This window comes from Paramormyrops kingsleyae, chromosome 3 (genome assembly GCF_048594095.1).
Source record: "Paramormyrops kingsleyae isolate MSU_618 chromosome 3, PKINGS_0.4, whole genome shotgun sequence".
NCBI lineage: Eukaryota > Metazoa > Chordata > Actinopteri > Osteoglossiformes > Mormyridae > Paramormyrops > Paramormyrops kingsleyae.
This window is the reverse complement of record NC_132799.1, coordinates 32941560-32954080: the sequence shown is the minus strand read 5'-3', so window position 1 is coordinate 32954080 and position 12521 is coordinate 32941560. Positions and strand designations below refer to the sequence as shown.

The 12521-nt window shown below is 42.7% G+C and overlaps 2 protein-coding genes across 8 annotated transcripts in view; one reads left to right on the top strand and one right to left on the bottom strand.

Moving 5' to 3' along the window:
• The window catches only part of LOC111843375 (PRKC apoptosis WT1 regulator protein), a 33309-nt gene extending 28369 nt beyond the window's left edge, over positions 1 to 4940 (top strand). Inside the window, exon 6 of the mRNA XM_023810909.2 lies at positions 3770 to 4940. Within this exon, the coding sequence (XP_023666677.1) occupies positions 3770 to 3856 (87 nt within the window). The 3' untranslated portion in view covers positions 3857 to 4940. The remainder of the gene's footprint in view (positions 1 to 3769) is intronic.
• A 3580-nt stretch (positions 4941 to 8520) lies between these two features.
• LOC111843398 (synaptotagmin-1-like) overlaps positions 8521 to 12521 on the bottom strand; it is a 122208-nt gene continuing 118207 nt past the window's right edge. For all 7 annotated transcript variants that reach the window (XM_023810958.2, XM_072710192.1, XM_023810957.2 and 4 more), the window contains one exon: positions 8521 to 12051. In XM_023810958.2, coding sequence (XP_023666726.1) covers positions 11845 to 12051 — 207 coding nt within the window. In that variant the 3' untranslated portion in view covers positions 8521 to 11844. The remainder of the gene's footprint in view (positions 12052 to 12521) is intronic.

Genomic DNA, 12521 nt, shown 5'->3' with positions numbered 1-12521 from the left:
CCGACATGGACCTTAAGTAGATCCAGACCCCGGAGCTGCAGCCAGGGCCCAGCTCATTGTGATGGGGGCTGTGGGGTAGAGAGACCCACCCCAGCCTGGCCCCTGGTCATTCATCACCGTCCTTTCAGCAACCCCAGCTCTGCTCCGTGTACATTTCTCCTCCCGAAACATGCCTCTCTTTCCCTCTCTCTCCGTTCTGCATCCTTTCCAGGGTTGTTCCACTGTGGTGTTATTCTGGTTTGGTGTCACGCAATCGGAAATGTACATTCTGAGCCTCCCTGAACTTCAGTAAAACACCATGTGAGTGGATAGGACAGGGATGTTAGTCTTAATTGCTTTGTATGAATGCTGCCTGCCCAGGCCAGTTGAGCTGGATAATTCACTAAATGACGGGTGAATATGTGTCCCCCTTTTTTTTTCCAGGGTCTGTCTATCAAATTGCCCGTTTCAAAGGCCAGAGTAGGTGGGTTTATCTGCAGCTGTTGATCTGATTGGTTTAACCCACTTACTGTACTGCTTTCCATTGGAATAAAATTAGATGTGATGATTAACAAAGCTCAGAAATCCCAGCCCCTTGGGTTCCAAAGTCTTGTTCCTTCCAGCACTAGTTCCAAGATGTTTGCTTTTTCTGTGGTGGGCTTTGAATAACTGAGCTGGTTTCTTCTCCCTCTGCTTCCTCTGCTACTCTGGGTGATCTAGGCGTCCAGAAAACTCATTTTCTTATCTCTTCACATGCAGTGAACAGTGTTACCTTGAGGGGGGAGGTTTGTTCCAAGCTCAGAAACCTTGCAGAGATTTTGCGATCACTAACCTTGCGGTGATATCGCAGTCAGACAGCCGATTGTTTGATGTTCTCGCAGTTTCTTCTCAGCCATTAGTTTTTCTTTTTTAATCTCCATTCAATAATATGTCAGAAACCGAAGTACTTCTGTTCCGACCTTAAAAATCAAATATTACATGTCATGTTAGATATCATTAGATTAGATATTTGTAAATATTGTGGATTTGGAAATCCAATGTTTGCTGTCCACACAGTAGAATATCATCTGTCTGTGTGTGATATGAAATACGTGGTTATTAACTGAGAATAATGACATATTACAGATGTTCTCATACCCACTGGAAGCTTGTTGGAAGAGAGAGCTGCAATAATAATAAAAAAATATATATATATGTATTTGTATTTGTTGAGGGGGGAAAAGTATTTGTATTTGTATTCGTATTCGAGTAAAATTCAAAATAGGCGTAAAAATCCACTTCTAATTTACGTTATAGTGTAAGTATTCTTTAATTATAATTATGGATATGCAGTAGACAGAGTAACTTAAACGTACCATATACTGTAACTCCTACAAGTGCATACAATTCGACACAACTACACAAGCATTGTTTTAACCTTTTTAACCAAACGTTAACGTTACTCTGTCAACAGCCTATTGTCTAAATTACCGAGCTAACAGAGCTACGTAAACAGAGCGAACATGAGAGCACCTGATTGCAGACGTCAATAATGCAGCGTAATGGAATAATCTCCCGATCTAACTCTGCTTCCCGAAAGTTATAAACTGCCTCCGGAACCCAGTTAAGGTACAAAAATCTATTCAACAAAAATAGTGATACAGTTAAGTCTTTTTTCGCTGAGCCGAGCCTTCTCTGTTACTGTGTGGAGCAGCCTGTGTCAGTCACCTCTTTTACTCCCCCCCCCCCCCGACTCCTGAACTCACTCACTCACTCACTCACTCACTCATCCGGGCATGCACTGCGGTCTCAAGAGGAAACGCAGCTTTTTGATATAAAGTTTTTCTTGTTCCCGAATACAAATATTTTTTAAAGTATTTGTTCGAAATAAGTATTCGTAAAAAACACATTATTTGTGCCTTTCCGAATACCGTATTCGGGTTCCGCTCCACCCCTAATATATATATATAGAGATATAGCTCTGGAAAAAATTGAGACCATTTTTTATTTTTAAATCCCAGTTTAATCCTGGTTCTGCTGGCAGAATGCTACACTGCGAGGCAGGCTGCTTCCAGGCTCAGAGTTTCTGTGACGGCAGTACACAAGAACAGCGTGAAGCAGGAGACACTGGTAATAATCAAAAACCAGCCAGGTAGAGAGCAGAAGCAACCTTCTAATGGCAGGGATGACCGTCAACTTATCCGGCAGTGCCTCTTAAATGGGAGGATGACCTCAAGTGACCTTCGAAAAGAATGGGAAACATTAAGTGGTATGAAGTGCTCTGCTAAGACAGTTCATATCAGGCTCCTAGAAGCAGGACTGAAGACCCATAAATCAAGGAAGAAGCCCTTCATTGATGAGAAGCAGAGAAGAAATTGGATGTAGTTTGTAAGAAAATGTGTATTTTACACAGGCGTATACCCATAAATTGAAAAATTTTGTTGTGGTCTCAATTTTTTCCAGAGCTCTCGTGTGTTTGTGTGTGTGTGTGTGTGTGTGTGTGTGTCTCTCTGTCTGTGTTTTTTTTTTTTTTAAAGTTTGACTCAGTCGTCTAACCTAGTGACAGAGATTTGGAAGATGGCGTCACTGATATGCAGCCGCATTCAGCACGATGCTGCATCCCACCTCCAGCGCCCACACTTTGAAATGACTTGTAATTGATTCGCCTTTTCGGAAGATCACACGTTGTCTGGGTGGGGGGGAGCTTGTGGGCCGGTAAAGCGCTTTGAAGGGAACTCGGAGCTGCGGTGCAGTCGGATCTCCGAAGCTCCCCGTGTGGGATGTTAATCTGCAAGGTGGCGCTCCCCGTTCACGGCCTGTGAAGAAGTGCCTCTGTTCCGCGGGCTTTACCCCACCCTGTCCCGCAGTGGAGAGAAGACATTCCGGCATGGCTTATTGTTTTGTCGCAAGGCACCTATTCCCAGATATATGATTGCATGCACGATTTTTACTGAGAGTAATTCAGGGTTCTGAATTACATTGTCAAGATGGTGAAATTCTGGTAAAATCCAGTATTTCTGCTCCAGCTCTCAGGTAAATTATGACTTTGGTCAAGTGTTCCTGTGGCTCAAGTAGAACATTGTGCTACCCAGGCAACGGCTGCGGGTTTCGGTCCCAGTGAGTGCACATAAGTCATAACCACCTCTGTCGCTTTATCACATTGGATAAAAGCATCATAAGTAAATTAAATTAAGTGGTTTGTCACTAATTATGTGCTCTCGTAGCTTGCGTTTTCGTAGCTTGTTACTTCTGAAAATGTTGCAGTCTCGTTTGTTTTTATTACAGAAATATGTTTTTTTTTTTTCCCTTCCAAAAGCTACGACATGGAGACCTTATGCAGGTTACTGGTCATCAGTCCAACCATTAGAGACCTTTTTTGTGTTACTTCTGTGTTTCTTTTTATTAATCGTTCCTTTTATCTGCTGATAAATATGTGCCCCCTGCCCCAGGCTCCAGCTCCCACTCATTGGTGGAATGAGTAGAGCAAGAGATCTGTTACTGGAAGTGCCTAATAGAAGTCACTTGGTTAATTGAAGTCATTAATGTTCAATTTACAAGCTGCTGAAGTGAGTCTGTGGTGGAGGGGGGCATGTCATGTTTTTATTACTTTTTTCTGGAAAAATATTAAATTTAGATGGGTATTTAAAAAAATCTTAATTCCATATCCAATTGGTTTATTTTGTGTCCTTGCATAACACTGAATATTACTTTAAAACCCAAGATAGAACATTGTTCCAGTTTAATATATGTGTAAATTTGTCTCTTACCGGCCATGGTAGTAAAAATAAGCCAATATATTTGTGTTCTTCAGGACCTTGATGATGTCGAAGACGAGAATGAGCAGCTCAAGCAGGAGAACAAGACCCTCTTGAAGGTGGTCGGCCAGCTGACCAGGTAGAACCTCCATGGACCGAAGAGTCCTGATGGAACGAGACTTGAAGCTTCGCCAAGCAGTGGCCAGTCACTCCGGGCCGCATAGCTGAGGAGATCCCAGGTATATGAGGAACCCCCAGAGCCTTAAAAGCACCAGGAGCGAAATTCATTGTCTGTGGTCATTGTCTATTTTCTAATAGTTCTCTGCAATTTACACGCAAATGAACACCAGTGATGGGGGAATTACGGGATCACAAGTGTGAGATTGGCAAGTCTGCAGTAACTATTGGGAGACCATGTATTAAATGTAAATGTTTTTGTACATAGACTGCATTTTGATAGACACTCATTAAATAAGGTATGTATTTTTCCTCCCTACATTTGCTTCAGATTATTCACCCCTCATAGACAAAAAAACGGTGAGTTCTTCCGGTCGGCAACGTTTGAGCGACAATTCGCTATGGTTTCCGCCAGACTGTAATCCTTCTGTGTGCTTCATGCTGGCTAAATTGGTGGCCATACTGTTTTTCTGATTGGCTGACATGAAATGCGTTACATTAACTTTAGTGTTTTATGAGAAGACGTTATCCCTAAAGGTGCAAAAGCAGCCTGAATGACATTACTAAATGGTGCTGGCCTATATATGCCTGTTACACCCCTGGTGGTGGGGTGGGGGGGGGTATGATATTACTGGTGAGGGGGCTGAAGATTAAAACTTACAGTAATATGACATATAATTTTATGAAAATTGTTGGTGAAATGTGTGCTTTTCCTGTTGAACACTTACCTAGGTATGGATAATAAATAAAAAAAATATTTCTATTCAAACTTAATGTAACCTGATTGTAATTATTTTTTATCTTCGCTGTGAGCTATCAGACTTCTGATATTTGTTGATTTCCTGGGAGGAATTCGCCGACAAGTCAGACATACCAATCTGAATTTTTTTTTCTTTACATTTCTGTCTTAGTGGCGGATTAGCCGCGGTTATTGCGCTTCTGTGACAAATGTGTGTCTGTCCTTGTATGTGTCTCTCTGTTGAAAGATCTCTGTACACAGCCCTCCACAAGAGACCCACCTAATAAATGTTTAATTATACATTTCCAAAATGGACTTCTTGTTTTCACTGTCAATGTCTTGGCTCTTGGGAGGTTGGGGACTGGGGTTTAGTGTACGTGTGTGCTGTGCTGTGCTGGGCTATGCTACGGACTATGCTACGGGGTGTGCTGGGCTATGCTACGGGGGTGTGCCTAGCTATGCTACGGACTATGCTATGGGGTGTGCTGGGCTATGCTACGGGCTATGCTACGGGGTGTGCTGGGCTATGCTAGGCTATGCTACAGGGTGTGCTGGGCTATGCTACGGGCTATGCTACGGGGTGTGCTGGGCTATGCTAGACTATGCTACGGGGTATGCTACGGGAGTGTGCTGGGCTATGCTATGGGCTATGCTATGGGCTATGCTATGGGCTGTGCTACAGGGTGTGCTGGGCTATGCTACGGGGTGTGCTGGGCTATGCTACAGGCTATGCTATGAGCTGTGCTACGGGCTATGCTACGCGGTGTGCTGGGCTATGCTATGGGCTATGCTACGGGAGTGTACTGGGCTATGCTACGGGAGTGTTCTGGGCTATGCTACGGGCTATGCTACAGGCTGTGCTATGGGCTATGCTACGGGAGTGTGCTGGGCTATGCTATGGGCTATGCTATGGGCTATGCTATGGGCTGTGCTATGGGCTGTGCTACGGGCTATGCTACGGGGTGTGCTGGGCTATGCTACGGGCTATGCTATGGGCTGTGCTACGGGAGTGTGCTGGGCTATGCTACAGGCTATGCTATGAGCTGTGCTACGGGCTGTGCTACGGGGTGTGCTGGGCTATGCTACGGGAGTGTGCTGGGCTATGCTACGGGCTATGCTATGGGCTGTGCTACGGGCTATGCTATGCTACGGGAGTGTGCTGGGCTATGCTACGGGGTGTGCTGGGCTATGCTATGGGCTATTCTACGGGCTATGCTATGGGCTGTGCTACGGTGTGCTGGGCTATGCTACGGGCTGTGCTACAGGCTGTGCTACGGGGTGTGCTGGGGTGTGCTGGGCTGTGCTACGGGGTGTGCTGGGCTATGCTACAGGGTGTGCTGGGCTATGCTATGGGCTGTGCTACAGGCTGTGCTGTTTGAAGCCTTGACATTCTTGAGGGTTTGGACATTTGGATATCTGCCAGCCTAATTTAACAATGAGAGCCACATGATACAATGACGTATCAATAGTGTGTTCAGCAGTGGTCTTTTCTCAAATTTCTTTTGTATTGTACCTCTTTTGTATTATATTATATTGTACCTCACCCCCAATTTTATTAACTTCTTGCCCTCATCCATTTGCTGAAAAGATTAACTTGTGATCTGTGAACATGTGGCTGAGGGGTGTCTTAGGGTCAGGAGTGAACATTTTGGAGCCCTTGAACTCTCCATGCCAAATAACATAAAGTTTGCACTCATTGTGAAAAGGGCCTCTTTTTACCTGGTGAAAGCCCATATCCAGGTGATCATGTCCCGGTGTTTTGCACTCTGGATATAGAAACAACTTACTAAAAACCCACAGTGATGTCCCTGAAAGAGACAATCAATATTTAACGGTCAGAACTGGACTTGTTCTGATGATACTGGCTTTCCTTCGATTCCAAAGCAGATCTTATCTTGGCCTTGAACAACGTTATCAGCAGTGTTGTGCATTTGGTGTGCAGCTTTTGAATCTGACTGTAAGCAGTTCTCGAATGATGATGTGAGTCAGCCAAAAATGCAAATTGGCTAAGTTAGCTAACACCTAATCTAAAGTTAGCTACATTGATACTGTTAATGGAATACAGTGATCAGTAACTACTCTGTTCTGTTTTGCACTCCAAAGCTTTTCCCTCAGATTAAGTACCACCATGAATACATTCCACATAGATCCCACATCATTCCCATTAAGGGAATCGTGAAGGTTACTAAAGTTTTGCCTCCCAGTGGAAATTCGGAGTACAGCATCAGTCTTGCCAGTATTGCTCCAGAGCTACGCTTGACAAATGAAGTCGCCTTTCCCATCCATTTACATCTTTGCCATTGTTGTTCTTTCCTTGTCATGCTGCTGTGATCTTGTGGTCCTCTATAGACTGAGTTTCCTTTCATGAATAATGTATATTCAATTTAAGGTTTCGGGATAGTTCAAGCTTTTAAACACCACCTGAGTCGCACTTAGCTCTTTTAGAAACTCTGGGTTTACGTACATACGAAATATGATGTTTTGGGGGGGGGGTATTATTGCCCTCCGCTTTCTGTTGTTCTGAAATCCTTTCCTCCCTTTAGGGTCTGGACTCCACATTACGGTTACCGGTCGTATCGCGTTGCCGTCACCGCTGACAGCAGGGGTCATTCATAAGTGGAGCTCTGATCCTGGCTTGATGGCCCGCTCAGATAGGGAGACGGGAGCACTTCCATTTCTTGCGTTCTCTGACGACACCAGCGCCCCCCCCCCCCTTTTTTTTTTTTTTTTTTAGTTATAGTGCGTATTCCCTTGCCTCTGCCCGAACTGTCATGTCTGCGGAAATGTCTCGAGTATCAGGCAATAAACTCGCCTGGTGCGTGGACTGGCTGTCATCTTCATGTTATCCAGCACCTAGTTTGTCTTTTTGAGAAACTGGGTCCTCCTTGGGGAGGTTTAAGGCTCCACTTGACCTCCTGAAGACGTGACTGATCCTGTTGTACAGGAAGCAATAGGTGTAGGTGAGAGGTGACATGTAGGTTTGGCAATACTGTATTTCTGCATTCTGTATCAGCATTGACCATGGACATCCTGATTAGATTTGGAGAATAAAACTTAATTAAAACCCAAATAACGTTTTAAAAAAAGAGACAAGTCTTCCTTCCCTTATCGATGCAACAAATGCTGCGTCTGTTAACATGCTGGATGTACATAGGTTTACCGTTTTATTAAGTAATGTTCGCCCTCTTTTGTCAAGCAGCTCGACATGAAGCTGTCAGCTCTCAAGAAGCGGTAAAAAATGATAGAGTGACATTTTACCCAGTCTTTACTTGTGTGTTGTGCATTGCCCTGGTGTGCAACACCTCCCTTTTTCACCCACTGCCTTTTCTAACAAAGAAAAAACTTTGACATTTAGAGTTTTCAAAGGGATAGAAAAAGCCTCACAATCAGTCAAAAGACTTCCTTTGCAAAGCCTTTTTTCCCTTTTTCTCTTCATCTGTTAGTAACCTTTTCTGACTTAACACTACGTGTGAAGTATCTAAATCGTGTGTGGAATCTCTAAGCAGATCGTCGATCTCCTTGTTGTTGAACGAGAAGAGGGCGGATTCTCGGAAATGTAAAGCTGACATACACTCACCGTGAACTCTGCATACGTCCCGGTTTCCTGTAATGTCTCGCCACTATAAAGTACAATTTAATCGCACAGCCGCCGAAGTCTATTCTGGTTTGCAATGAACAAATTTATTTCTGGACGTGTGTTGAGTGAACGGGGAGTGCAGTTATGTAGAAAAGGCACCAGGCCTACTTCAGAGATGTCAGTTAAATTTATTATATATACTTCGCATTTTCGTGTGTCCAGGGATTTAACGTGTTGGAAACCTGCTGATTCTGAATGAACCGTCTTAAGATTTAATGTATGCATAATATTTTGAAATAATGCACCAGGAAAGGTTCTGTATCAACAGGAAATAAAACATTTTTATTGAACATTGCGTATATGAAGTTTATATTAACAACGATCAGAAAACTTTCACAGAGTGAATCACTACACGAACCGAAATTGGTAAAACACCTCATCAAAAATGAAGGGTATACACAGCAATATAACTGTCGGCTCGCAGATATTGCGAGCAATATGGCAGGAAAAACACCCCGATTATCTCAACACGGTTACAGAGGAAAATTTCCACACACAAAAAGTACTCAAGCAGGCTGTGAATATACAGAAAGGCAACTAGGAACTTTCTACAGCATCAGATTCTAATACTTTATACAGCTTCTTCTGAAAGCTAAGTGTGGCTTTTGTCGTCGTCGTGGGATGATTCTTGGTCACACAGCAGTTGTTTTTTCTCGGGAAAGACATCGCAGGGTGTCGCGCATGCTTTGGTGGGTGTCCGTAATAAGCAGCATCGCTTCGCAGTGCAAGTAATGGCTTTTCATTCGTGCCTCTATGCAATCATGTCATGTGACTGCAATGCTGACTTATACTGTATGACCTGATTTAAAAAAAAACAAAAACATGAATTTTCTTTTTAAAACATTATAAAATCAAAATTTGCCTTATGGACGTTTTTCCATCGAAGGGTGAATGATTTGAACAAGCATTCCCGTCATTTCGAAATACAGGAGTACACACGTATAATAAGACATTCCTTATCACAAGTGAATACGCTGTGTACAGGCATATTGCATTCGGGGAAGTAAATATTAACAATATTTCATTACTGGGTATTTTTAAAAAAGTTACACAATATCTCAATTGATAACTATATATGAAATCATAAATCATTTAGATTCCAAAACAGAGTGCACAATGAAGGTCTTGCAATACGGCCCTAAAGTAATAACATTGTAACAGTAACATTACAGAAGACTGATACACTAAGAGACAATTAACCTTAATTGTCATTTGCCGTATAATTTTTTTGTCCCGAGTACTTTTTATATTATTTATGATATTATTACAATAATTATAATCTGATTCTGTAAATACAAAAATATGTACACTCCTTTATGCCATGATTTGGTATTTACCAATAGTACACCTAAGATCTTTACAATGGACATGTGAAGAAAGGAGAGGAGAAATTAACTAAACAGATGGCAGATGGTGAACGTGCTCTATCATACTCACAATCTACATGTGCTGTGGCCTAACCATTGCTTCTGAAGGAATGTTTCAGAGAGAGCTGGAATAATCTTCCCTGGGCGATACCACCCACAAAAAATAAGGAAACTATCTCAACGGGATGGACGGACGGACAGACGGTATTGCACAGTGCTCAACAGAAAGCTGTGTGATCAGACCCACTCCTCCTTCCAAACGCTCGCGTGTAAGCCGTGGTCTCTCCGCACGGAGCCCCTCGTTTCCTGATTGGTCCGCAGGCGTCCAGACCGACGATGTTACGCGTGAACGCACGCGCGCGGGGCAGCGTGACACAAAGGAATGTCTGGTCATTGTACGACGTCACTAGGGGACAGACCGGCTGCTATCTACATAAAAACTACATCTTTAAGCAACACACTACGGTCACAGTGATACACAAAGCAGTCCCATAGAGTCTAATGAAATGACGAATAGCTTCGTTATAGTGCCGTTAACAACATATCAACATTGAAAACACTGAGAAATTCCTCCTAAAGCTAAGCGCCTAGTACACAAAGAGGCTCCTTAATGAGAATAGCTTTAATCGACTCATGTATTTCTTGAACCCGTAATAAAGGAAAAGTGGACTCGTGTTTCATTTTCACAGACCATTAACTTCTTTTTTTCCCCTTTAAATGTGGCAGTAGAACCCAGTTAGGTGTATTTCCCCTTGGTACAGCGGGATTCATGCAGATTCCTATTTCGTCCAGAAAAGATGGCCTCTGAGACGCTCCCCCCACCCCGGATCGCAGCTCGGCCGTCGGAAAACTGCGGCCGATGCAGCAGGAGACAGCAGCCATAAGAAGGAGAAAGTAAATTGGCAGTAAACCACGGCTGGCTGTTGTGATTGCTGCTATTGAGGGCACTGAAGGAATAAGACACACATCTACCAACAGACGTTACAACACACACTACCTTGTAGTATCCTTGAGGAAAAGGTTTTTCTTTACATTATTACCTCCCTGAAAAAAATGGCAGTGTTTTAACTTGCGTCAGCCTGCTTCGCCGGAATAACTACATACCCTAACATCAACTGGACTACAATATTTGCAGCGTCCATTTAATAAATTTACATTTTCCCAACGATTTTTGCCAAAGGCAAAAATTAATCGCCGTCGTGATCCTAAGTGAACTCAAAATTCCCACGTCGCAGTTTTAGCAAATATTATTAAAAATAATAATTTAAAAACAAAAGTTTTGACAAGTATTGTCTCGTCTATAAAATGTTGATCTTAAAGCTTAAGTCAAAAACCGTTTGCCAAAGTTGAGCCCAGAAAACCTACATTGAATATCCAAGATTGAGCTCCTCAGAAGGGCGCAATCACAAAATGTTGCAGTTTGTGCTATAAGGACTTACTGTGTTTTGTTGGTATTATTTAAGGAAAAATGGTTTTTAACCGTGGAACTAATTTACAACGCGGAGTCCGAAATCACTCCAAATCACATGAATCGCTGAACTTATTTGACAAATTAGTATTTAAAGAACACTTAGGAATCCCTGTGCTTGTGTATGTTTCCAGCAGCAAATTCACCATGGAACCATATTAGTTAATGGCCTTTTTCATTTCATAATTTAGTAATCATTTTAAATTACTAAAAAAAAGTAACTGTCCTTGACAATGTGAGTATACTTCCAGTATCTGAACGTTTGAATTTTTTTTTGTGAATGCAGGAATCCTGTAATAAACAACATTGGCCTTCCTATATCTCCATTTACATAATTTAAAATAGTATATTTTCATAAAAACATCAAGATATACACAGATTAGGAAACGCTAAACAACATACAAACACATAAACTATAAATCATTTTTTCTGCATACTTATATATACAACTGTGTTACAATAAATTTCAGTCATGCGCTATCTATACAGGTCATATTGCTTAAAAGAAGGGGGGGCATTTGGATTTGATTTTAAGGGTCTGTGGGTTGGCAGGGGAAAATAAAATAAAAGGGAATAAAAGGGCCTTACACTTAACACAATTCTGAGGGGGGTGTGGTGGAATGTACCACTGTTTGTGTAAAAGCGGTATGTGCAGGGGGGGGGCGTATGATCCTTACATTACTGAGGTATTTACACATACTGGCTAAGGGGCACTAGGTGGGCAGGTATTGAAAAACCTCCCCCTATTTCTTGCTGCTGAGCTGGGCGTCCACCTCCTCCTCGGGCTTGAGCACGTGCCACTGGGCGATGGGTCTCCGCGGGTTGGCCAGCATGTCCGACCAATGCCGCAGCTCAGTGCCCGAGCTGTTCAGGCCCACGAACACCTTCCCAATGGCGTCGTTCTTGCCGATCTTGTCATAGTCCAGAACGGTGACGACAACTTGGATTTTCTGTGGAGAGACGGACGGGCCAGAGGTCGACTCACCAGGCTCAAAAGTGACCATACGCATTTCCTGTTTGTTTTTTAAAAATATCATTATAATCAACCCTAACTTTAATTAGTAAAGGTTGATTAGAATTAAGGTAATTCTTAGGTTCCAGCTGGAGGTGTGTTGGTGTGTGAGACGTCAAAGAATTATGACTCATCACCAAGCAAAAAAATGGGCTCATCATACAGTTATAAAACAACATTTTTAAGAGTGTTGTTTTGTTTTAATATTGGATGCTTATGGGCGAACACTACTGTTTATGAACTCAGTTTGGTCTACCTGACGTCTTTTTGCTGTTGCTGTAACCTAAGTAAACCTGTACAGAGTTCGATTCTGCACAGTTGCCTATGAACACTACGTTAGCATTTGCTGCTTTTGAATGGCCAAGCTGCAAGAGAATGTGGTCCAGCTGACCTGCAACCCCCCCACCC